Below are 27,722 nucleotides of genomic sequence, written 5' to 3'. Positions count from 1 at the left end.
ACACACACAGTGAGGCACAGTTGGGAAATGGTTAACACTCCAGCCGTCCCCCGCTGCCAGTGAAAGCCCAGAAAACAATGGAGACATTGTTCAGCCGGGGTTAGGCTCTAGACTCTAAAATTGTGTGTGTGTGCCTGTGTGTGTGAGTGTGTGTGTGTGTGTGTGTGTGTGTGTGTGTGTGTGTGTACGTCAGGGAAGTAGTTTGTGTGCATATGCTCTTAACATGTGCACGTTTCTGCCCCAATTCCCCAAATAACAACCTAACAATTTATGACAATTTAACAATACAGAAGCTTTCGCACCATAATGTTAAAATGCTTTGACGTACATTGACATCAAATGACAATGAGATGAGATGCTTTGATACGTTTTATACCAAATGACGTCATAGCAGCAACACGAGCCTGAAGTCTGCGCTGGACTATTGTTTGTCCTATAAACACACATGGACATTAACCAGCACATTTACCAAAGCAAACCGGTGTATTGTGCTCCTCAGAAAGTCCCAGATGTGTGTTAAAGTTACTCTCAGACAGTTTTCACTCATATTCAAGCCTACAAGGTCAAATTAGAACGGAACAACGAAGGCCACCTGACAGAGCCGGCACTGAAAAAAAATGATTCTCCGAGTTTCTCCCTCAAAAAATACACATCAATAGGTATATAAATATTGAATAACTTTCAGCCAATCGCATGAAAGTTCAGCGGTGGTCGGTTTTGAGGCTGCCTGCGGGGCGGTCAGGCACTTCAAAAGGTCCTGCACGGCCCCCTTTGAGGACATGGTAAACAGGGGCACACAACGCGCCCTCAGAAAGACCAGCCTGCGTGAGGTCACTTCCTCTTTTCCCGGGCTGAGCCTCCAGCGTTCCACCTCGGTTGAACCTTCTGGCAACAAACAGGAGCATCAGTCTGCATCTCCGGCCCTGTCCGTCTTTTCCGTCGGCCTTCCACCACATCACCGGGCTGCTCTGACAGATTCTTCATCTCCAGCTCCATCTCTCACCGTCTTTCTACCGCTGTTTCAACTGTCTGAGGGTTAGTTAGGCTTCAGATCCTTCTCCTTATCTCGCAGACCAATCGACGGGTCCTTATCACTGCCAGTACAGACCGTGGGCGCTCCAGGCGGGGAGAGGTCAAGGTGCCTGAGTATTTCTTCGCATTTGTAAACAAAAAGAAACTACCGTTTACAGCCCAATTTATTGATAAGGGGATCACGTAGCGGAACACGCGGGCATTGCGGGGAAAAGGAAAAACTTGAGTGATTGAGTGACACTAGTGGGAGTACATGAGAGGGGTATCACTGGGCTGTCCACAGTAATCTGTCTTTTTTTATATGTACAACAGCGAGTATGATGCAAACCAGGGAAACATTCAATCAAACTTCCTTCTCAGCCAGAGGTGGATGCTGGAGCAGGATGGAAGGAGCGCCAACAATACAAGCTGCATTTCACATTCAATTTCATCACTTTGGCTAACAGCACGTCGGGCGCCTCTGTAGCGATGCGGCGAGCGCCTCTGATCTCGACAGACTGCGCACGCTATCAAACGGATCGCACAGAGGCTGGACGACATGACCAGATACATTTTCTCATATTGATCAGTGTCGGCAATAATCACAACACGCATCTAATCGCTTCTCCGTCCTGCGTTCGCTCCCGGGTTCTGCTTAGAAACTCACAGCCCGGGAGAAAGACAGGAAGCGTGAAGTTCATCCAAGATTCAAAGAGTAAAGAATTATCAGAGCCAACTGCATAACACACACACTCAGTCTGCCAGCCATGGAGTGTGTTGGTTAGAAACCAGGTAGTCACAGTGCCACCCAAGGAACTGCTTCCTGTTTAGGGTCTAACTAAAGAGGCATTCAAGGACCTGCACAACTCTCAACTTTACCAATTTAATCAAATCTAACTAAATAATGTAGGAAATTATAAATCCCAATTTGTTGCGCCACCCCTGAATATTCAATAGAGAAATGAATAATTGTTGAAGATATTGTGCCGATAACATCCAGCAGCAATAACACACTACTGGTAATAAAACCTCACCCTGGCGGTAATGAACTCTTTCTTTAAATGATGTTTACCCAGAGGAATTGGCAATTTTCCGTCACTCTGGAGCCAGTTCACACAATTCTGCAGCTATTTTGGGCCGAGATTGGGCTAAAGGAGCTGAGGCAGATGTGAGATGGGAAGCATTTACAGGCGCGTGACTCATAGCGGGATGAAACCTCACGTATTTACCTGCAGCGTTTGCTACCTACGACCGTCGTAATGACTTCATAGGAGTTGCGATTCTTTTTCCTCGGCATCTCCTAAAATAACCGAGTAAGAAGAGGCCCCTGAACTCTTAGGTATATAAATAACGCTGGCATCGCAGGGGAGGATAAGGAGGCCTGAGCTGGGCTGGTTTTGTTCAGATGAACACTGTCACTGCCAGCTCTTTGTCTTAAACACAACTTTGACAAGATTCCTGCTTCAAATAAACAGGCCGTGTCGATTCCTGCTATTTTCAGCGGGGCTTAACTTAAATGGGCAAAATACCAAGAAGCCTCGCCTTGCCAGCTTTCACATAACAGGAAGGTGTTTGCACTGGTATTTATTACAGACCATAAATCCAACTGAATGACTCAGAGGGACATCATGGCGTCTCCCAATTTACATGATAAAAAAAAAAAGTACGAGCTCCAACAGCCACGGCGAGCGACACCATGACTGCGTTGTTGTATTACGTGCGGTCGTGTGTTACCAGCTCCACTCCCGCACCGTTACCACAGCAGATACTGTGTGCTGAGTTTACAAACTCGGACGGCTATTTTAAGTTTTCATTTTCATAAAAAAATATATGTAGAAACAGAATGCACGACTCCAAAACAAAAGTAACAACTGCGCCAATAATGGCTCGGGGCCTTCGCGGTCACCTTACTCATTCTGCTCAATCCTGACTCTCATTGATTTTCCTGCCTCACTGACTCTTCAACACATACATCCTTTACACTGACCTCCTGAAAACTTCACGCCTTCGGCTAACTACTAAGTTCATGTTCAACTCTTCATTTTGGAGCTGCTAGCCTCTTAGATATTGACATGCCTGAGGTGGAAGCTCTGTTATGTGTGTGTACTATGTGCCCCCGTGGCTGTCCAGCCAACTCTCCTGCCAGAGTGCTGCTCCAACTTTACGTGTAGGGTAATCAATGTTGAAGGAACGCCCACGCTTCCCTCAAAGACAATGTTAGCAGTCCAACATTAGGTCATCCTCATAAAAAACTGTCAACATGGCACTGGTTGTCCATAATTATCCAGTTCAGTACAAGACTGGGCAGGGCCTATCGCATTCTCTGGGATTACTGGTGGCGTGGCTGTCCAAAGAACAACTGCTGCACCTGCCACAGCGTGAGCCCCCATAACGCCGTTTGGCTACTGATCACTCACTAACAGACCAAAGCTTTACTTTCTCAGTGGATCTGCAAATATCTGCATGTATTAAAACTTTGCAATGTATATCTTACTTGAAGTGATCTTCCTAGTCAATATATCCATTTATAGAGAGAAAATAGAGGGGAGGGTTAGACCCCAGAAGGTGTTTTCAATGTAGTTGAGAGAAAGAAAGCATGGTTTGTTTGTCTTTCTGGTGTGAATAAGGGAAGGAGAGCTTGGGAAAGAGGAAAAAGGACCGGCGGCGTATTACTTACAACGATGTGTGCCGGTGACGGGGACCTGGCATCTTTAAGTGCTTGTCTACTCTGAAGACCTCCTTGTTGAACATCTAGCAGGGGCCATTTCATCTGTAGGTACTGAATGGTAGAAAGGAAACAGAATGGAGGGGGAGAAAACAAAACATGTTAACAATGCAGAAAGCAAAAAGAAAAACAAACCAAAATAAGACAGAGAGGGAGTCGACATTTCTGGATGGGTGTGTGGGTTTGGGAACTCAAAAAGCATGGAACACCAAATGAAGGTCAGAAGGCGGATGGGCACATGGGGTGGAAATGGCCTCCAACATGCATCTGATACACAGCAGGAGTGCAGGTGGAAGGTGTGTGTGCACTAAAATACACTTCAGTGAAGGACACAGCGCAGTGCGACTCGTTATGGACTCGTTACGGACGTTTGCATAAGGTAGCAGAGAGTCAGCGTCTCTGACTCAACAGTTTGGAGTCGGGGGTTGGTACTGTAGACTGCTTATGACTCCAAGATGACCCTGTGTCATAAATGTGACTGTTGTCGACGTTTTATTGGTTGCAGCCTCAGAACCCATAAAGCGGTTAAAGCATGGAGTCTCAGCACGTTCCTCTGAGGCTAAACCTCCTGATGGCTCTCATAAATGATTGACTCTGGCTTTATCAGAAGTCTCTCTCTCCCCCTCTCTCTCTCACACACACACTCTCCCTCTCACACACACACACAAGCAGAGGAAAAACAGATAAGCGGAAACAAGGGTCATGAGAAACATCTGTCTGTGTTATAAACTGGGTGGAGTCCTTCTAATCTGACGACATGTTGACTCCTCAACCTGAAATCATCTACTTTATACCTTTACTGAGACGTACCAGGAACAAGGAGCTGTTCCTTCTTCATGACGACACGTGACACAAACGGAGAGAACTCTGCCAAATCCAGATCCAAGATTAAACATCACATGCTGCGTGGATAGATACGCAGACGACACCTCAAACCTGCCACCATCCTAGTTTCAGCTAATTCTGTGCTAACGTCTCAATCGCCTAATGATTCCCAGGCGTTGACCTTATATAGTATGGGGTCTAATCTCTGCTTATCTATGTCATGGCCACCTAGTTTGAGGGAAACGGGTCACAGCAGCTGTTTGAGCTGGGAGAGGCCTATGGAAATGTTACAGGGAGGTGAAGGGCCTGACGGCGAGGGGAACTGGGGGAAAAGTAGAACCTTAACTTGGCAAACGGGAGCAAATACTCTAAGATCAACAAAGTGTGTGACGCTGCTGGCTGTACTAAAGTATTCACTCCGGTGGCTCCTGCATGACGGCAGGCAGCAAAGCAAACACACAAATGATTTCCAATAACAAAAGCTGCTGAAGCCTGGAAAGACTCATATTGCTTCACTTAACTATGTGATAGGTTAACAACAAAGACAGGGGAAGAAGATGGTTACAATACATCAGTTCTATTGGTGGTCTGTTGTTGTTCTCTATGACAAAGCTACTTTAGATGAAGCTATGAGGTAGACCTGTGGGGGAAGAGACCCAAGACATTAAGAAATACTTGCTAGACAATCTAATAATGTCTTCTTCCGTTAATTAGAACTACTCTTCCATCGTGGATCCAATCCTCCGACAAACGGCACACAGTGCAGACAGAACTGTGCCGTCCACTGCAGTTCTCGGGGTGGAGTATCAATTTAGTTTGTGCCGCCATCTCGCAAAAGGGTGACCGTTTGTACGCAAGCTAGAGAGCGAGTATGTGTGTGTGTGTGTGTGTGTGTGTGTGTGTGTGTTTGGTTGTAGACTGAGTGTGTCTCGACCCTTCCTGAGACGGCGTCTAAATCAGTGGTAATTAGCGAAGAGTTCACTGTGGGGTGCCTGCCAGTGGTCGACGCTGGAGGGAGTTATTGACTCCATGTCCTCACTTACAGCCCCTGCAAGAACAAACCGTGTGCTGCCTGGTTTTCCTCCACCATTACCACACATTTATGACCCTCAAGAAGGCTTTTACTGCTAAAAAACTGGGTTTGTTTACACTTGTTTGTGTGTCCTAAGAGTGGAAAAAGGGATAGGGTTGTAAAAAAAAAAATAAACTAACTCCACAGTTGAGGTCTTGTGGGTTTTTATGGACCCCCCACACTGGGTATTAATTGCTGTGAAGAGAGGAGGAGAGTGTAAGGAGGTGTGGGGGGGAGTAGGAGGGGTGGACTGGGGCTGTGAAAGAGGAGGAAGAGAGTGACAGGGCTGCTGTCATCTATGAGGTAATTCAAGACAGTGTCCATTGGTGCCAGAGGGGCTGGAAGACAGGCCAGTGCGGCGGGGGGGCGAGGAGTGGGGGAGAGTGGGGTTCGAAATTGTGATTCCAGTCATGGGAAAAGTCCTGCGTGCGTGTGTATGTGTGCACAAGCTCACACATGCAAGTATTCAAACACAGCTGCAGCAAGGGGAGGGGGGGGCGACGCACGAGGAGGTGGGCGAGGAGTGTAAAGGTGACACCCCTGAGTGTGGCGACGGGGTCCAGAGAGAGAGAGAGAGAGAGAGAGAGAGAGAGAGAGAGAGAGAGAGAGGGAGAGGAGGAGATGGAGGGAGTGAAGAGTGAGGGAGGGTGCCGGAGCGTCGTGCCCTGACAAGTGGCTCCACTTCAGCCCTGCTAGTCCTAATGTTCTCACACACTAATCTCTCCTGCAGGTTTTACAAGCATGCCAAGGAAAACCGAGTCCTGGCAAGCACCCCACCTCCTTCCCTCCCCTCTCCCTCCCCGGCCTCTTTCCTCGCCCTCCTAAATCCGGAGGCGGCCTCCCCGCTAACGGACGCACCGCCCGGGCTCGGGTAGGCCGCGACCTCTGACCCCTCTCCGCTACTCTCAAGCCCCTCCCTGCTCTCCCACTCCGCACGACCTGAAAACTCTCCCGCTATGAGGGGGCCCCCGGGGTAACTCAAGAGCCATTCCAATGTGACAAATTGCTCCGGCGCTCCGGGATAACTCACTCTCTCTCTCACTCACTCACTCACTCACTCTCGCTCTTCCTGTCCTGACCCGCGCACACACAAGCACACACACTTACCCCAAAAAAAGCACGTTCACACATACACAGACTTCTGCCTAACACCCCAAACCCTGTAAGAGCCACCCAGTGGTTTTGCTCCAACTTGGCTTCTCCCTCTCCCCGCTCCTGTGCACCCCTCCCTTCCCACCCTGCACCCCCTCTGTTCTTCTACCCAGTGCGCCTCCCCTCCCCTCCCCTCCTAGCCGGCCCCACAAAGGGAGCTGAATGACTCAATTGTCTCTGATGAAGTGAAAGACAAGGGAGTCCTCTAAATCCTTACAGGGGGATGGACTCACTCTCACTGTCCTGCTTTCCCCATCCCCTAGAGCTTTCCCAAGCACAAGGAGGGGGTTGAAGGTGGGGTGGAGTGGGGTCAGGGTGGTCTTAAGACCCCCCACCCCCCAAAACACCCACCCACACACACACACACTCCTTATTTTACTCCTCAATTTTATAGAGGCTCATATTTAACTGTCATCTCATCCTCTGCTGCAGAGCCCAGATTGTGGCATGTTGTGACTGTCATCTGAGTGAAAACGAGCCGGGGCCCTGGTCCCCGTGTCAAAGGGGGGAAACGAGCAGGGGGAAGACAGACGCGAGGAGGGCCGTCCTGAGCGCTCGCACGTCATCCACACATGCACACACACACACGCACCAACTTCCACAGACCATTGTTACAAATTTAACGGGCTGGAAAAGAAACAATTTGGCCTAAAACTCCATCTTGGTGGTGGCGGCGCTCCAACGCCAAAGTCCGGAAGAAACGCGGCCACGTTATTCTCCACATTGTATCAAACATTAACAAAAAGTCGATACATGATATCGACAAAGGAGGGAAGAGTCTTCCTCATAAATGTTTAGTGTGGCAGGCGGACAGAACGTGCAGGATCGCTCCTCTGGATTCTGGTCGGCGCCACTTCGATCCCATCAAGCCTCCATTTGATGTGTTTATTACATGGACCCTGGAGCCTGCAGCAAAAGGCCACAGCTCGCCGTGTCCGCTTTTGTTTTGGATTAAGAGCAGAGAGCTTCAAACCAATCAAACGAAACGGGGGCTCCTTCGTGTGCCAAACGCCGCTCCCGTGCATTGGTCGTCGTTCCAAAAAGAGAGGGGCCGCGGGAGAGATGATGAGGAGGAGGAGGAGGAGGAGGAGGAGGAGGAGGAGGGGGCGACCGGTGCTACGGGCTCCATCGAGCTTTCAAGCCATGTCAGCGATGTGTGTGAGGGGGAGAGAGAGGAGGGGAGAGAGTGGAATAGAGAGACAGACAGACGTTTGGGTTTGGGGTCAGCATATGGGTGCCGGGTGCCGGGTGTTTGCTCCAGAGAGCCCAGCAGATCCCTGGACCATCTGTGGCTGCCTCGTAATGCAGACATGACACGGCTCTCCACACAGGAAGCCCGGACACACACACACAGACTGACCCCTCTGACATACATGCACGCTTAGTTACTTACACACACCTGAACAGATTCACCCACACTGAGCCCCTCTGGTTTGTCCCAGCAGAATGCCGGACAGATTGCAGATTACCAAAGAGCTTTAAAGCTTTAAAGTGATAATCCTTCACTTTTCTTTTGTTTTTGTTTTGAAAAAGACTCTAAATTTAACAAGTCAAGTCATTTAATTGATGTTTCCTTTACACACGCGCGGCTCAGTCGGAGCATTTAAAGGATTAGAGCATCCAGCGACGTCACTCACACCGGCAAATATGTGCAATTGTGTCATTGTTCAAGCAAGGGGCCTTCATTTTCTATAATTATGTGAGATTAAGTTAAATTGAGGGTCTGACCTGGCAACCCGACCGATTCAGACGACTGCTTGATGCATTGGTGGGCCCCGGCGTGTGTGTGTGTGTGTGTGTGTGTGTGTGTGTGTGTGTGTGTGTGTGTGTGTGGACAGAGGTATGGATTTGCAGTAAGTATAAAGGGAAATAACGTTAAGAATTTCAGAGCAAAGCCAGGTGAAGTGAGTGGACACGAGAGGCTGCGTCGGCTCGGCTAATGCACATTTTATGAGTAAATATTAAAGAAAAAAAAAAAAAAGCACCCCACCAGCTCTGATAGCCGGAGGCGCTTTGCAACCAGGAAAATAAAAGTGGAATGTGGGAAGGCCTGGGGTTTGTGTGCCCTGGGGCGGGAAGGGGTCCGCTGGGCCCATATTTACTCCAAAGCCAGTACCGCTAGGGGGGTTCCACTGGCCCTGACAGCACAGGGGGCGCTAACCTGATCCAAAACCTCCCCTCCCTCCTCACCCTCACCTCCCATCCGCCCCCCCCTTTGCCAACAGTCTGCACCTCCACCTACAGCTCCCCGTCTCTCTCTCTCTCCCTCTCTCTTAAACACCACCTGACGCCTTCGTACGAGCGTTTTACCACGAGGGGGGAAGCGTGTGCACGTGACCCCCCCCCCCCCCCCCCTTCCTCGCCGCCGCGCTCAGGCTTCGCTTGCAGGGCCGCATTTGTGTGAACAGCCTTGTGAAAGGAGGCTGCTTTGTTTGGAACGTTTCATAAGTGTGAGGGAGATAATGTCTTTTAGTTTATAATAGATCTGCTGCGTGCCCTTTCTGTAGACGCGCATGTGTGTGTGTGTGTGTGTGTGCGTGTGTGTTGTGTGAACACTCCAGTATTATGTGGCCTGTTCTGGAAGTCAGCCTCGGCTCTCTTAAACAGAGGTTCATGTAGATAAGTATGGCTTTGCGCCGACAACATTTACTTAGCAGGTGTGGACACATGTGCTGTTCAAACACCAGCTGATTGACCGGAAAAGTTTCAAAGGATTTCGCAAACGTGGAGCCAAAACAAAAAAGTGTTTCCACAATAATTACAGTGAGGACAGTGGAGCGGCGGAGTGCTGGAGCTCCCGCAGCACGACTAATTTATTGGATTACGATAGACCACAACAAAGGCTGAGGAGCGTGTACGGTCTCCCTGCGAGGATGTGTGTGTGTGTGTGTGTGTGTGTGTGTGTGTGTGTGTGTGTGTGTGTGTGTGTGTGTGTGTGTGTGTGTGTGTGTGTGTGTGTGTGTGTGTGACATGATTGCAGTCAGCATTGGGAAGAAAAAACAAAAAACACCAACTTCTCAACAAGCCTCCGAAAGTAAACAGCGTTCCATTTCTGACTTTGTCGCCCCTCCCTCCCTCCCTCCCTCCATCCCCGCCCCCCCCGGCTCGGTGTGTGTGTCTCTGTGTCATTAAGAGGATCTCTCGGCTGCTCTATAAATAGTGGCAAGGAGGGTGAAGGCCAGCAGGAAGCGACTCGTCTCCCATCAGCCCCACTAATGAACAGGCGCACTGGCACCTTTAGCATCCAGGCTCGGCTGTGGACTGTCTCTCTCTCTCTCCCTCCCTCTCTCTCCCTCTCTCTCTCTTCCACTTCTCAGGTGTTGCTCGCCCCAGCTGGGCGCCGTCACCGCTCGGACACGGGAACGTGAGCGGAGTGAGTAACTGTGTGTGTCCCAAGCCGGACGTGACGTCTGCGTGACATCGTCTCCAAACACACAAGGGTGCAACTTTACGCCTTGTTGGACTGAGAGAACAGGAAGAAACCCAAAGTTACGCAAATCCTTAACCTCTTTCCTTTTATCTATCTGTGATATATATACCGACCTGGACGCGTTCCGACGTTTTGATTGTCGCGACTCTAAACGTAAACAGCTTGAGCTCCTAATCAACTTGTAATCTCAACAGGCTGTGATTAAAGGAGACGGATTATTCTGCAAATTGGTCATGAATGATGGGATTGACCCGGGTGTGTGTGTGTGTGTGTGGGGGGGGGGGGGGGGTCAGCTAAGGGATGCTGCGGCTGGAGATCCAGGTCCTGGTGCACCCTCCACGCACACACACACACACACAAACACACACACAGGCTGACCTACTTTGAAGGCCCGAGTGTGTCGAACCCAAAACTGTTTTTAAAACAAAAATCAGACGTACATGCTTGCACCTCTGTTTGCAGAAAGCAGGGTTAGGGAGGTGTGTGTGTGTGTGTGTGTGTGAGTGTGTGTGGAGGGGAGGGGGAGGTTAAAAAGGTGAACAGTGGCTCAGGGACCTCTGGTGAGGGGAGAGAAGCGGGCTGATTGCAGCGCCCACGTTCTGCCTGAGAAAGCCGTATTTGCTATTGTGCTGGAGGAGAAGTGAGCGCCGCCCTTGATGTTGGGCGTCTGGTTTTGTTCTGTGAGAGTTCACTATGAATTAGTTAAACGGTAGACTGGATATAAGGAAGCTGTGAAACATGCCTCAGAGGGAGAGAATGTGTAACGCTCTTCACACAGACTTCCGATATTCCACCAAAAACACTACGCGCCATCACACAATCCCACCTACGCATATTCATCTATCAGAGAGAGCGCATCACACACACACACACACACACACACACACACACACATACCAACAGGCAATTAATCTTCACAAAAGCATCATATGAATCAACAAACATTCCGCCTGTTCCCGTGTTTCTCTCACACTTACACTTACACACACACACACACACACACACACCTTGAAGCGGTTCAGCCTCCATATTCATGAGGTCTTTCTCCCTCAGCAGAGCCAAAGCTGAGGCTGGATGGTGAGGAGGGGGGCTTCACCTCAAATCTGGAGTACGAGCTCAGGTTGTGTGTTTGCAGCCCAACCACCAGGATAATTCGTCAAATAAAGAAAAAATAGTATTGTTGGTGCCATAGTGGAGACATTTTCCCACACACACACTCACACACACACACACACACACACACACACACACACACACACACACACACACACACACACACACACACACACACACACACACACACACACACACACACACACACACACACACACACACACACACACACACACACACACACACACACACACACACACACACACACACACACACACACACAGTGGGGTACTGCCGCTTTGCCACGGTGGCTTAATGAATAAATAAGTAATAAGGGCTCGGTTATTGGAGCTCATTAAAATGGGAGATGCTTCCATGACAATAAGACCTGAGGAGGGTGGAGGGGGGGGGGGAGGAGGCGGGAGGCTGGGTGGCCCGGGCCAGCGTGGGTGGTGGCTCTCCTGTCTCACCTTCCCTCCCCCCCCTCCCTCCCATAACCTGACCACATGCCCCTCCTGATCCAACCTCAACCCTGTGCGTTCCCACCTTCCCTGATAAACAGGCAAACTGGCATCTTCACACACACACACAGCTGCGTGAAAAGCAGCAGAAAAAAAGGCACACACACACACACACACACTTCTCTCATGGTTAATTACCACTTGGCTCAATCACGTGGTGATCCGTCCATACAAGCCGGCGACCCTCCTCCTCCGCAACAAAAACAGCGGCGCACATGCCAATTATTGATGAATCTTTAATATGGCGTTTTACAAAGTCTCCATCTCATTTCCGACCGTTGAGCAGGTGATTAGTGCTGCAACGGGACGAGTAATGCGCCGTAAATAGAGCCTTGCCGTAAATATAGCCTTGCCGCGGATTTCGTCGGCGCAATAAGAATAAATTAGCTTCATATAATTCACTGCAAGGTGGAGAGGAAAGTGGAGAAGAAGACAATCAGCTCCTTCTCTCTCTCTCTCCTCTCTCTCTTTTTTTTTGCTACTTTCTGCTCCTCCTGCCTTGCATCTCCGAGCTCGCTCTGTATAAAACCCCCGGACAAAAATCCCACGCCGCGATAGCATGTCAATAATGAGCTGAGGCCATCTATTGATCAGCTTAATTTTGCATCTATTAGCTGGGGAACGGCTTGCTCCGGGGGCGAGGGAAGCCGGGCGCTAACACGCACCGACAGGCTGGATGGAGATCATTACAACTGATGTTCACACACACGCTGTGATTGACATGGAGATAAGGCAGGAGAGAGCCCGGGCTCACACGCCTCCCCGCACACTAAGCTAATGATACACCAAACGTGTACTACTATGTGTGTGTGTGTGTGTGTGTAGACTTATGTGTGTGTGTGTGTGTGAGAGCATGATAGAGAGAGGGGCAGAGAGTGTCGATGTAGAAAGAGAGTTAGAGCAGAGGAGAGAGGGAGAGAGAGAGAGGGGAAGAAAAGCAGGCCACACGCCTTTACTAATTGGCATCGTCAGACAGGAAAGCTTCATAAAAGAGGAAGAAGCATTTAGCGGAGCACCTCAGCGTTCCAGATCCCCGTACCGAGTGTGTGTCATTTAAATACGGTTAACTATAGCCCAGCAAAGCCCGGCGCTGACCCGGAACGCTGGCTTTCATCTGATGCTTCCTTCATTTGGGGGAGTTTGCATGAGAGACGGTTTTAAATCTGGATAAAAGTGATGTTGTGATCATAATGATATTCAGGGGAAATTACCTGAAATACAGGCTGCAGACGCTGTGTCTCCTTCAGGAAGTTGGAGCGTTTTTGTGGCTATTTCCTGTTCACTAACACGGTCCAGAGTAGATCAGCTGTGTCCTCGATTGGACGGAAATTCTGGTCCAAATCCGCTCATTTGATCAAACCCTATCAATTTGTTTATAATTGTCAAGAGAGCAACTTGAAAAAAAACCTCTTCCTCCTCCTCTTAACACATCCTGACACACACTTTCTCAGATGTGAGTGAAGTGGCAGAGAGAGAGAGAGAGAGAGAGAGAAGAGAGAGAGAGAGAGAGAGAGGCTTCGTCCCAACAGGCCGTGCTGCTAACAGGAATGGTGTGATGCCCTTTTTCCCTCCCGCTAACCTATACGCCATCACTGCCACGGCGGGCCTGGCAACCCGTTTTGATGCAACCGGCTGCAATACGCGTAACCAACAACACGAGAGAGAGAGAGACAGAGAGAGAGAGAGAGGGAGGGAGAGAGAGAGAGAGGAATGGAAGTGGCGGGGTGCTCGAGCTGCATCTTTTCGCGATGACGTCAAAAGGAGCGGCTGAATGTTTCCCTGCTCCATCTGCATACAGGGTTAGGGTGTGTGTGTGTGTGTGTGTGTGTGTGTGTGTGTGTGTGTGTGTGTGTGTGTGTGTGGGGGGGGGGTTGTTGCCAGATAGGTTGCACGGAGGTGAGGTCAGAGAAGGGGAGGGGGGATGGGGGGTAAAACCACCCTTGTGTGTGTTTTTTTGTCAGCTGAGGGATGCGGCGAAGGGATCGAGGGAGCAGCAGGGGGGGAGGGGGGGAGAGCGAGAGAGGAGAGGGGGGTGGGGGGGGCTGAGGGGGGGGGGGGGTGGGGGGGAAAAAGCCCTCAGCCAAGCCATCAAGTTGAACATTGAACTTCACAGTAGTAGCTGCCTTTCTATGCCTCTCCTTTTGATGTTACCTCCAAAGCAAAGGATCAAAGGCTTGGAGTGTGGCGTGGGGAAGTCCCAAGCTCTTAGCCTGCCAGCCTGTGATATATGCAAAAGTCTACGCCAAAAGAGAGAGAGGGAGGGAGAGGGAGGGAGAGAGAGAGAGGGAGAGAGGGAGAGAGAGAGAGCATGCATGGAATGTAGCTAAATAGTATGTGCCTGTGTCTAATGAATGACAGCGGATGATGCAATCAGGACTGCATGCGCCCGTTACTGTGTGACGTAGGGCGGACTCCTGTGTGGGTGGGTGGTTGTGTGGTTGTGTGTGTGTGTGTGTGTGTGTGTGTGTGTGTGTGTGTGTGTGTGTGTGTGTGTGTGTGTGTGTGTGTGTGTGTGTGTGTGTGTGTGTGTGTGTGTGTGAATTCGGGAGTACAACTACAAACGCGCACATTTGTGCAAGTTTTAGGGAACAGACGTTTGATACGCTGGTCTGGGATCAGGGTGAGATGGGGTTGGGTTTGTTGCCATGACGCCTCCCCTCGTATCCCCACTCTCTCTCTCTCTCTCTCTCTCTCTCTCACTCCTCACCCCCACGCTCAACCGGCAACATGGTAGAGCCCCCCAACCCCATCCTGCACCAACCCCCAGTGCCTCGCCAACATCAAGGGGGTGAGAGTCTGTGTCGTCTCGACATAAATATACAGTGTGCCGCTAAAGGGAGGACTACAGTAAACACACTGCACATGAAAACACACTGGTTGTCTCTTGCTAGAGCACACACACACACACACCGTACACACACACACACACAGAGTGGGCTCAGCTGGGCCAAAGAGTGGAGCAGAGGTGTGCTAAAATTGACAAACCTCTACTAGAGACAAACACTGTCTGCACACAGGCACACACACACACCCTTTCCCCAAGGCTATAGGATTAAGAGGTCCAGCTGGCTGACAGCAAGCCCTTCCTTCCCACGTATCCCGTCGATCTCTCCCCCACCCCACATCCTCCAAACCCCTCTGCAGCCCCTCCCTCACCCCCCAAAAGCCCAAAACCTCCGCCAACCAGCTCGCCAAGCGCACCAGGAGGACACACCTGAACTCCACAACCGCACCCCCACCCTCAGTCCAACGTTCATGGTTTGAGTATTCAGAGGCTGAAAACCTCGGGAGGAATATGGATGGCGGGTGAGGGTTGGGGGGAGGGAAGGTGGGGGGGGGCACTTCCTCCTCCACAGCTGCGTAGGGAGGAGGAACTTAAGTGGAGTCGCAACTCCGCCGCAAAACACCGTCAACACTTCTGTCAACGTGGTGAAATACTGCTGAAGTGCCTTGTCCATCCATGCGTCCCTCAGGTCTGTGCTACTGGTTGACTCTTCAAGTTACAGATTCCATGAGCATCGTGGCCTTGAGAGGAAGAGGAGGAGGAGGAGGAGGAAGACAGGGGGGTTGACGGGGTAGTGGAGGTATGATATAATGAGCCATGTTGTGGGAGAAATCGGAGAAAGTGAAAGAGTAAGAGTGGAGAAAGAGCAAGACAGAGAGCAAGAGTGAGAGAGTAGGAGGTAGGATATGAAACATAGCGAGATCTAAACCCCCCGCCCGCTCCCCGACTTCTCAACAGCTGCCAGGTCACTCTGTGAGCGTCTGGAGAGAAAAAAAAAAAAGAGAAAGTGCGGCGGCGGGGCGTTGTTTGAGCCTTATATCATTTTGTCGACAGGGAAGCAAAAATATCTGCACCGGGTGTTCAATAAAAGTAAGCAGCGGCTGTTCCAAAAGTGTACGATGGCTCAAAGTTTAGCACATGCTTCACGTGTGAGTAAGCCTGTGGAGAATAAAAGAACGAGGAGGAAGCGGTCAGCGCGAGGACGCAAACTGTTCTGCGAAGACGCTTGAAAAGTCTTCAGAGCGGGAAATGTGAAGCTGTTCTGTGGACGGATGGAAAATCGATCAATCGCGAATAATCGTTTATAGTATTAATCGATTAGTTGATATTCTACATGTATGTACTCAGATGTTTGTGTCCGTCAGTCTGTTTCTTACTGGAAGATTTACAAGAAGCTGAAATCAAAGCTACAACTTCCAAATCCCGACTCCTAATAGCTGTCATAAGTCATCATAATCCATTGAACTATTAAGTGAATAAGATGATGTCGTCTTGCTTCAGGTGTGTCATACAGTTTCTGCGTTTCCACCCAGTTGGATTCTTTTAATGATGATTTGATGAATGACAAGGATTTGATTAAATTGATTGGTGGAGCATAATCGATTGATGGTGACAGGCCTGGAGGAAAGATGAGTTCCTTGTTACCTGCAGCGGTGTACAGGTGAGTAAACCTGCCTGATGTGGAGAAAATACTGGCCCTGATTTGTTTGAGGAGCAGCCAGGACTCATTGAGGGTGTGATCACGACCAGAGGATACTAAAGCCGGGCTTCAAGCAGCCACGGCCCTGAGGACGACTAATGAGAACAGAGAAAAATCTATCCGGCAATTCGCCATGATACCATCGACAGGGGCAGATCGCTAACACGGCTACCACGAGCTGGAGAAAGGGAGGGGGTGTGGAAGAAGAACAGGGGGGGAAGGAAAAACAGACAAGGCCCGGGTGGAGGGAGAGAATGAGAATGAGGGAGTGAGAAATGGAGAGAGGAGAGAGAAGGGAGGGAAAGAAACTCGCTATGATGACACGTAAGTGCAAAGAGCGATTAAGGATTTACTTTCAAAAGGACTCCCATTGATCTTTTTTGATAGACCTGCAATAAATCAAACCGGATTGACTCGCATGAGAACCAAGCCTAATCCTTTAGTCAGATCCAGGAGAACTCCAACCAAACCAGCTGTTAATTTAGGCTTTACAAGATAAAGCGGGAGAAATCCAACCTGATGTACCCTAGGGCAGAGGCTTACATCATCTCTGTAAAGCAATCAACTTATTGCCAGTTTGGAGAGGTAATCAGAGCACATACTGGGAGAGAGAGGGAGGGAGGGAGGGAGGGAGGGAGGGAGCGCTCCATGGGAGAGGGAGGTGGAGAGAGAGGGAGGTGGAGAGAGTGTGAGGCGAGACGAGAGAGCCACAGAGTTTACAGAGAGAGAACAGAAGCAAGAGAAAGTAAGAAGTACCAACATTAAAGAACGTCAAAGTCCACTTAAAGACAAGGTCTGGATGTTGTTATGTAAAAATGGAAAACAAATCTATTTGTGAGGCGAACTGGCGAGAAGAGATGTAAATCACTCGCTGCGTTTCCTTCCCTGTTTATGAAATTTCGGGCTTCCCCTGATCTATTAGCTCTCTGGAGGCGAGCCAGAGGCGACCACACGCTTTCAACAACATTTACGTTGACCTACTGCCCTACAAAGACCATTCAGCCAGGAGTAAATCACCTGAGCTATTCATAACAAAGCAGAGGAAAGGACAGGCGATCATCCCAATCCCACGTGTGACACTATCTCCTGAAGGTGCAACCGGCCAGGGTGTAGGCGAGCTCGTGCTTAAGGCCTCGACGGCAGGGACGGAGGCGGTCTTCATCACAGTTTCCCCCCTCCGCGCCACCCTGTAATTTCCCTGGAGTCCGGCCCAGACCGTCGTCCCCGTCCCCAGCGGCTGGTGCCACCTCAGCCCCGTCCTGCCAGCCGAGCTGTGGCTGCGACATAGCACAGCCATAGTAATTAAAATGGTTATTTTCGTTTTGGGGAACAAGAGAGTTTTTTCCAAGCACTGGACGGAAGTATTGCAAGACACCGTCCAGCCCACACTGGGTAAGCAACGCTCGTGTCTTTTTCCTTTCAATACATGCGAGTACTGCATGTAATCAGGGTGCTACGGTCATTTAGAGGGGGCGCAGAGTGTGTGTAGAGCATGAAAACCACAAACCCCAAACACACACACCTACATAATCTAAAACGTGTGTGCCCAGACTCATTAGCTCTCCATCCCCCCCATCTTTAATGTCCTGTTTACAACTCAGAACAACCAGATCAGGACTGAAATCCAATTGCGGGGCTTTGCAGGGCTTCACGTCGGCCTCGCTGGAGCGCTGAGGAGAAGCAGGCCTTGTAGTCTCTGGACACTGTCCAAGGGAAACTAAACCTCAGGAGTCCAAACAAAACCACACATAAAATCAGAGTTAAAACAGCAGCCTCTATTCAGCCCATCATGACCCCACCAGCACACACACACACAAACACACAGACACACACAGACACACACAGACTCTGGCCGCTGCTTCTCTACCCGCTCCCGGTTACACTGCATGCACACAGGGATCACTCCTGACTTCAGTGGGGCTCTTCTTGCATTGCCAAATTGACTGAGGCTTCGGGACATGGGCTCATTCGTGTGTGTGAATATACACACACACACACACGGGACCCATCCATGTAAAAGAGACTGCCACTTAAGCTGGACTAGCATCAGCTTGTGCTATCTTTAGCAGCTGGGCTAAACTGTTAAAACCACACAACAACCCCTCTCCCCCCCTCGCAGCAAGCGTTCGCCCCGACTTCAAATAAGACGGCCAGGACTCTCTGGTGGCGGCTGCCCACTGCCACCTCCCTCCACGACCACAAGGTCACACGTTTAATTACACAGAAAGTAATAATCCAAGTGGACAGATGGCCAGCAGGCTGCCTCTCAATTACTCTATGTCCAATTGAATCGTTTACTGGTGTTATTCGCAAACAACAACAAACACAGAACTGGCTCGCTGTACTGTACAGCGAGAGTGTGTGTGCGTTGCGGGGTCGTGGCAGTGTTAGGGTGGGGAAAGCAGATGTGCCTCTTGTCAAGCAACTGTGACAGAGATCAAAAAGGCGTGAAGAATACAAGCGTGTGACTGTAAGCTTTTGGGGGAAGAAATTGGGACTTAAATACCACGGCGATCACTGCCAGAGAAAACAGACCCTTATTTTCCCCTACAAACCCAAACCCGTACAGAACATTGGCCGGTGCGGAGAGTGTCGGCTCCCGGCAGCCTCGATGAGGAAACCGCATGACAAGGCCAATTTAAAACGCGAAGAACGTGTCCGCGTCTTAAAAGCCAGCCAAGGAAAAAGAGTTGGGGTTTTCTAGCTTGTTGGGTTTTTTTTTTCCTCCAGGACAACCGGTTTGTCTTTAGAGAACGTCCTTAGTGGGTTCAGCCGTTTCCCCATAAAACCCCAACCGGCAAGTGTGAGAAGCCTCCTCTCAGCATCCACCCCCGTCGATGCCTCGCTCATCATTCCTCAGCCCCTCACTGCCAATAGCTTCTGTGAACAATTAGAGGTCGTCGTTCCCAGCGTCTCAGACCGCAGCGTCTCAGTCTCTGGCCAGGGAGCTCCGACATTCGAGCGAGCCGGCCAAGAAACGAGATTCCCTTCAGGTCCCTTCGGCTGAGTTATGCCATTTATTCATTACCGGCTATTAGCAAGGCCTCTCTCGGCCCCGCTTACGAATTTAACACCTCCGACGGTTTCTGTGGGTTTCACACCACGGATAACAGCAAGTTAGCTGCGTCGACTTAATGTGAGGAATGGAATGCTTTCAGTAGATTTGTAATGATTGATTCCCTTTCTGAACCTAGCGAACACCCTGGTGGACAGCAGTGACGAGAACTTCCATAGGTATCCACAACCAAGCTGAAACTGACCCTGAATGTGAAGTGAAACCTGCGTCTAATGGGCCACCGGGTTTCCACATTGAACAGATTAAACTAGTCCACATGTTTAGAAATCTACATATAATGGCTGAGAAAAACATTTGTCCCCACTGCTGACCCTTATAAGACTTAGAGCTTCCACTAAATGACAACAGTTGCGTTGAGAGGCACGTCCACGGATGTAAAACGATCTGTGGGAGCATATAGAAAAGTTCCAAGCTGTTTTTTTGGGGGGACTATGGGTGAGGAATTCCTCTGGCCTATAGACGGCAGCCAGCAGTTGTTCTCCCAGGAGGGCGGGCGAGTATCTGGGAAGAGGAGAAATTGGGGATTGGGAAAAGATAATGTCTAAATTTACATTTCCGAAAGTACGGCTCCAAACAATCCCAAACGTACGGGCTAGAGCCTGAGAAGTGAAGGTCCGTTAAACTTGCCCTCAAACACTTTGCGGGGAAAAAGGCTCCCAGGCAGCGCCAGCCCGTGATCCTGACAGGACGGGGGCGGTTTCCTGTTCTACTTTCCATCAAAACAATAAGAGGGGATTTTAAGGAAGATTTGTATGCGAGGATTAACGTCACGCTGTTTTCTATCAAGCTAGACCTGATAAGAACTTCAACCCTTCTCCAACAGATGATGCATGGTGGAACACTCACACCTAAGGGTTATGCATCTACACTGACATCATGCAGACCCAGCGTATGCAGTTTCATTTGCATCGCACACTCCAGACAGGTGGCTCGTTCTTATTTTAACACTCTTAAGTCCAACTTTCAAGCTGCGAGTGTGAGCGTGTGCGCCCAGCAGTCCCAGACAGCACATGCATGCACAATCATGTCAAGTGCGTTTCAGCCGTGAACCGCAGGACTTCGGCGCGACCTGTCCATCCGATCCCCACCAACGAGCAATTCTAGCCGCCGCCGCCGCCTTCTCCCGCTGCCCCACACTTGACCGTGGGCCCCTCGGTCGCCCCCCACCTCTCCCTCCAGCTGCTGCACGGCGAGCATGGGCGGCGGAGCTGGCACCTGTCTTTGACAAGCCTCGGCATTCACACTGACTCTGGTTTCCTGAGACCGAGTGCCTGGCAGTCAGGTGACAAATGCTAACACACACACATGCGGGCAGACACGTTGCCTCTGACACCGAGTGCAAACACACACCAGCAATTCAAATCTAGTGAACCAAGAGGCACTTAAGTCTGATCCTGACCACTTTAAAAGCATCAGATTCATAGTGAGAGAGGTCTTAGCCTCTCATGTCGCTCTTTCTGATACCAAGCTGTGCCCTGATTCAGGCTGCGGCTTGGAGCTGTAAACCAAAGCTTCCCCCGACGCCTCTCGCCCGCCCGGCTTCGCTCTAACCACTGTTTTTGCATACCACTCAGCTTGCGTAACTGTTGAGTGGCATTTCTCCAGCCGAGACAATGGCTGCGATACAGACCGAGCAGAGTCAGAGCCACGCAATGTAAATGCGTTGCGAGAGTTGATAAACACAAACGGGTCGGCACAACACGCAGAAACCAGCACAGATATAACAACTTGACAAGACGTGGGGCGTTGAGCAATGCAGAGTGTTTGGGGTGATAACAGAGGGAAGTCAGACCGCCAGTGGCTGACGCAAACACAGGTCTGGCCAGAAAGGAAAGATTTGTCAGGTGAGCCTGTCACGACTGCTGACGGCCTCGCACGCCCAGTGTAAACACCCGCATCCACGCCGGAGTCACTAACTCAATTTGAAACTCCCCTGAGTTCAGCAAGAGTATCAGTCAATCTGGGTCAGACTGTGTGTAATTGAGTTGTACAAGTCCCAGCACAGCAACAACCGACACCGTTGGTATGAACAGACGGCCGGCCGCAGCAGCAGGCTTGTGTTTCTTTTTATGCGTCAGGTTCAGGTCACTTTTGATTAAGCGGAGATGAAAAAGGCGAGGTTTATAAAAATGAGGTTCACAGCTTTCAGTCTGTATGTTAACATGCACTTTGATTGTGCTGCCATTACAGCCGTACATCAGCTGCACACTGCCATCACCAGACACGTCTCACTTACTCGGACAGCCGCCGCCGCCTCCTGCTGATTCGGGCATGTATGCTCCTTAATCTCAGACAAGGACGAATACTACAGTACAACCTCAACTTAGCTCACACTGCTGATCTCTCAAAGCATGTAATTACTGTTACTGTTCACAACTTGGGCCACAACTTCTGAATCCGGCAGCCATTAGGCCTCTACAGGGGGGGGGTCAGGGGGTGATGGGAGCAGACTGCGTGGACAGGACCTGATTGAGCACTCTGCATGCCCGCCCTGCTGGTACTCACTCTGCCGCCCAGTGGACCACGGCTCTGTTTTCCCCACCTCATTTGCAATCCCCCCCTACACACACACACACACACACTCAGTGCATCTTTTTGTCATTTCCATGTCCCGACTCCATTTGTTTTGTCTGCTGAAATGACAGTAGTGGAGGGAGGGGGGGGGACGCGGTCTCAAGGAGACCGAAGAGCACTACTGACATGCACACATCCTCACACCCCTCCAGTCCCACTGGGCCAGCACACACACACACACACACACACACACACACTCTCCCTGCCTGACTAATGTGCCCTGACACTCGTACATCACCCGTAAATTGGCCAAATGAATTAACCACGGCCCCTGCTTAGCTTTACGGGCTTTAAATGGATTTTCTCCTCTCCAGGTCTGCCCAATAATTGCATTTATCCATCTTGTTGAAGCCAGGTTTACACACTTGCGGAGATCACGCCAATCCCCCGGATACATTTTCCGCTCCGGTGCCAAAGACTGTGAGCAGATTTGTCATTGGATCATAACAGGTAATTCAAACAACAATTAGCTTGACGACTCCGCCGTATGTCACTGTCGGGGCCTCGGCGTTGGTCGGGGGCGGCGGCTCTATCTTCCCATCTCTGCATCTGTCTGTGTCTGCTTGTTGCACTTCCTAGATGTCTCAGTGTGATAAATGGAGCCTTGAGATAAATTGAGTCTTGTGATGCTTTTCTTTTTTTTTTTATATATCCATCATCCAAACCTCAGGACTAAAGCGACAAACACAACACTCACACAGCAGGGGGGGGAAGTAGGGGGCTATAAGTCTTCCAGGGTGAAGGCAGAGAGGCTGTGAACGCTGGCATCAGTGGGGGTCATCGCTGCACTTGTGAATGTTTGAACAGTAGTGCATTAGACACCGGGAGGCCCAAAGGACAATTCAGCTATGTAAACACGCCGCAACTTCCTTCCCTCCTCTCCTCCAGCCTCGCGCTGAGACGAGCCACTGTTTAAACAGCGTACAGAGCATTCCTCCGCCTGGGCCCCGGCCAGCTGCTGCATCCTCACTGCAGGCCGGCCCGCCCGCCTGAGCAGACACAGATACAGGCCTCACAACAGCAAAGGGCCATCCAGAGCAGACAAAGGGCCTCTATAGACATTTCCACTAGAAACGCTCCAAAGCCCTATAAGCCGGTTACCGCAATGCTGTTGGCAAGCTGGCCTCCGGTGGAAGAGAGATTAGATATTCCGAGGGGTAAAATATCATAACGGCCCCGAGCTGTTAAAGGATCCCTCCTGGAATCTTAGCGGCACCTGTTACGACGTCGCCGGGGATTTATCTTTATTGATATTTGAAATATGCAAAGTGTGGCGGCCCATAAAGATAGAGGAGGCAGTAAAGCGGCGATAAGGAGCCCTCTGGTTCTAAAGAGCACCGGGACTGGGACGTGGATCACATGACACCCAGGCCACCGCCCCCCCCTCTCAGCGACCGCCAGCCCCCCCCCCCGGCTACTTTCAATATGTCTTCATGGGTTTTGGACTGAGAGCAGTGGGCCAGACCTGTTGCACCCCAGCCACAGGACGGAGAACTAAAATAACAAGCTGATAGTAAATTCAGGCCAAAGGGTATACAGCATTTTAAGTGGAAACTCATCAGTTCAGATGTTCCGGGCCAATATTGACTCAAAAGATTATCCAAAGTGAAAGCATCGGGTATGTATTGGACTAGAAAAGTGCTTAATTTGTTATTCTTATCCTTGCCGTGAGAATGTAGCGCCGCTGTGGAGACGACAGGAATGAGACTTGTTTCACGTTTTGGTTGCAAATCCAAGCCGGGGGGATTCACAGCGTGTTAACTCGATTGCGATTAAGCAGAGCAGCTTGTGAACGAGATATGATAGCTGCACGTGTCGCCGCAATCATCATAAGATCCTTAAATTCCAAATGCCATTCAGGCTGGGGTTTAATAATGGGAAAACGACAATCACCGCTTCCTCTCTGTGCCGTTGCCGCGGCTGCATTGTGTTGCCAACAATGGCGAGCTGCAGGTCCTACGGGTCGTTATTTCAATCAAACAGTCGTTTCAGGGTGACTAGATTGCATTGTTTTCCGCCTCGACAGTGCCAAGTTTCCTCCGCCAGTATCGTTCGCTCCCGCCGTCCGTCAATTCCGCCCCCCCCCTCCGGCCTCGGCGGCGAAGGCCACCGGTCTCACCTCGGGACAGTTGTCCAAACAAGACACTCCATTCACCGCCGCCCCTTAGGGAGGAAAGGCAATTGACGATTCCACTCAGTGCCGCGAGTCAATTTGTCCACTTTTGTAATTGACCCCCAACGCGCTGCTCACACACGCCGGCCCCTCGCTGGACTGGAATGAGTTTTTCCCTACGTTGTGTTTTGGAATAAAAGAGGATTTTGTTTAGTTTTTCCCTCCAAAGTTCCTTAAAATATGATGGAGGCTCTAGACGGGAATAAGGAGGCGTTGATTGGTTTGAATTTCCTCCAGCAATTATCCCGTTCTGCCTTTTCCCAATGACTGATGCGGCATTTTCAAGCAAAATAATCATTTCTTCCTTTGTCGTTTACCTGCACAATGGTTTTCCAATTCGCTGCTGCGTGCTTTAGGAAGACCGCATGTGTGTGTGTGTGTGTGTGTGTGTGTGTGTGCGAGGAGCTGTTTACATGGAATCTTATCTAATGCCGTGCACAAGTTGACAGCTGTCTCTTTCTAAAGGAGCCCCAGTGTTATTGTGTGTAAATACTTTCTAACAGCTGGTTAAAGAGCTAACACGGGAATTTGCTCTTAATCTGTTTTGCACTGGATTTCGGTTTATCGACGGGGGAAAAAGGAAAATCTTAACGCGGCCGCACGCAGCGTGTCAGTGCAAAAGGGGGCTCGCATTCTATTAGCCTTTCCGCATTTTTTAAGTAATCTCACCGACATTTCTCTCCAAATCCCGCCGTAATCCGCAGATTAGGAGATGAATTTATTTTCTGCTGGCGCTCCGGAAAAAAAACCTCCCTCACCTTTCGCAGGCAGTTATGAATCTGCCACCTCCAACGACAAACAAGCAGACTACCACCTCATTAGCGCGCTCACACACACACACACACACACAGTCCTTGGAGCTTATCCTGCTACAATTAAAAGTTTAATTAGGAGATTAAAAATACATTGACTGGAGTTTTATCACCTTAAACTCTACTATTATGTATTTAACACACACACACACAGACGCACACTCACACGCAGCCTCCTTCCCATCTGAGCCATTCTGAATAGATTATCTGCATACAAATAAACTCCCTTGACTGCATTAAGACGGGAGATACAAAAACAACAGCGGCTGAAAAACTGTTTTTCTAAATAAATACGGCGGAGCGGAAAATGGGAGCCGAGGCTTAATGTGAAACAAACTCACACACATTTATAATGCACAATTAGGGGATAATAGGAGGCCGTATATCATAAAGCCAAAACCTCCATAATACAGCATAAAAGATGTATGAGGTGATGTAACACGAGCCACCCTGTTTCCTTTTTTAGAGTCTGAATCATGAGAATAATAACAATAATAATATACATGAAAATGAAGACGTATTTGCCGTGAATGAGCTTTTTCTGGTGCTACCACAGGTGTTGGCTGGTTATTATCCAGCCTGACGTGACCATTAAGAGCTGTGTTGGTAGAGCTGCTACCTACACACACACACACACACACACACACACAGTCACTCAATCAATCAAGCGCTCCCTATCAGTTGTTGTATTTAGAGAGAAAGGGGGCCAGAGGGGAAGCTCCTTTCCCCAGCCTAAAAAGCATGTCAGCGCTCGTGCACTTTGACCCCGGGGCCCAAACACTCTCTGCAAACCCAAACACGAGGCCGTCACCGCCGGGACCGCTCCTCTGGCGTCGCTATGGGAGCAGATTTTGTACTGATGACGAGGTGGGGAGGGGAACAGGAAAACTAAAACACAATCACACACACACACACGTTCTGTCCTTCTGTATGTGTGTGTGGCGGTGAACTGAAACTTCTCCGAGCTCTGGCCTGCTGCTGCGTAGTGTGTCTCTGTGTGTGTGTGTTTTAAAGGGAAGATAAATGTGAAGCCTTGGGGCACTATTGTTTGGACATCTAACCAGGAACTGTCGCTGCTCTCATTGCCCCGGCATTAACAGCAATTATGCGCTCCATTCAGACGGCTTTTGTGCGACCGACCCCCAAGCCCCTGTGTCCTCCCCCCCGCCCCACCTCCCTGCACTCACTCTCTCACACACACAGCGTCCTAACACACATTTCCCGCTTCCCTCTGCCCCCCCCTCCCTCCCACCCTGCTGCTGAACTCATTTGGCTACTGGAGGACTTGAGGCTCCATTATGAACAAACTTAAGAGAAATACACACACACATATACACACACACACACATAAACACACACACACACACACGCTTAACCAGAGGCTCTGGCACAGTCAAACCTGAGCTTACACAACTCTTCACATGACACTCTGTGGATTGGCACACACACACATACACACACACACAGACACACACACTTGCCAAGGCTTCAATCTACTTTGCTTGAATATGACATTTACAGTGTTTTAGTGATTACGACACTTTAACTTTCCCAATCAATAATCATTTCAACCTTATCTTATTTTTCCCAATAAAATCTGAAATCTCCTTATCGCTGTTTTCCCAATAACTTAACGTGAAGCGGCGCCAACGCGTGTATTTACACTCCAGGGGCCATAAACAGGAATCAATGTAAAGCTGCAGTCTGCAAACGACGACGCAATTTCGTTATGTCAGGCTTTTGGTTCTCAAACTGTGGGTTGTGGGCCGCTGGTGGTACGCCAAACGCTCCTCCGACGGGCCGGGAAATGAAAATCGTGTCTCGTTAAGTTTTTAGTGAAAGTTTAATTACGATTCTCTTTGGTAGTTACGAATCGTAACACAAACGTGGGCGGCGGGAACTCTTCCAGCTCAGTTTCCGGAGCAGGAACCAGTGATTTTCTTTGGTAAATAAAAGTTTGAAGAAAAAGTATCAAGGTCCCCTCACACACACACACACTGATACAAACCCTGCATGCAGAATAATTAAATTCCCATGTTTTCAGGGAGTCCCCCCCCCTCACCCCTGCCCCCCCAGAGCCCCGTGGGTCCAGCAGCAGAGCGAGCCTCCTATATTTAACAGATGACAAAAGTTGCATTCCAGATGTACAGTGCTATCTTTGTGTGGAGCTCTATAGAAATGCATGGGAGAAAGACGGGAGCGCGGATGGGAGGGGAGGGGAGGGGAGGGGGTGCAGCCGGGGGTGAGGAGGGGAGAGGGACGGGGGGGGGGGAACCAGTGCACAGCTGCTAAACTAATGCCGCCCCCCCGCCCCTCACCTCGCACACCCCGTTCTCAGACACAGCCAGAGTACGGTGGCTCGCTGGTGGAGAAGCTACAGGAGGCGAAAATGGATTTGCCCTTTGTGGGGGGGGGGGGGGGGGGGGGGGGACAGATTCACTCCACTCGGGTCGTTCCTGCTCTGCGGCAGAGGGAACGTGGGGGCGACGTCATCAGGACGTGGCGCCGTTAAGCAAAAACACAACGGAGCTGCTAATTCAATTAAAAATAATTAAAAAAAGGTTGATGATTCTCAAAAACCTGGCGCTTGAATGTGAGCTACACCCAAAACACACACACACACACACACACACATAAACACACAGCCACCAGGGAACACCAAGGCTCCCTGTGCACCGGTTTACAAATCCTGATTGGAAACACACCCACAAACTGATTCCTCTCTTTTTGTTTTGGGCCTGGTTTCAAACAGAC

The 27,722-nt window shown here is 50.1% G+C and overlaps 1 protein-coding gene across 23 annotated transcripts in view; it reads right to left on the bottom strand.

The window, feature by feature from the left end:
- The window catches only part of tcf7l2 (transcription factor 7 like 2), an 83,278-nt gene that overhangs the window by 49,661 nt on the left and 5,895 nt on the right, over positions 1-27,722 (bottom strand). For all 23 annotated transcript variants that reach the window (XM_076151442.1, XM_076151444.1, XM_076151447.1 and 20 more), the window contains exon 4: positions 3,689-3,790. In XM_076151442.1, coding sequence (XP_076007557.1) covers positions 3,689-3,790 — 102 coding nt within the window. The remainder of the gene's footprint in view (positions 1-3,688; positions 3,791-27,722) is intronic.

The sequence above is a fragment of the Genypterus blacodes genome, unplaced genomic scaffold (assembly GCF_046128005.1).
Source record: "Genypterus blacodes isolate CSIRO-AG114 ecotype Tasmania unplaced genomic scaffold, CSIRO-AGI_Gbla_v1 ptg000055l_1, whole genome shotgun sequence".
NCBI classification, from domain to species: Eukaryota; Metazoa; Chordata; class Actinopteri; order Ophidiiformes; family Ophidiidae; genus Genypterus; species Genypterus blacodes.
Note: the sequence above shows the minus strand (reverse complement) of the source record. Positions and strands in the feature narration are given on the sequence as shown.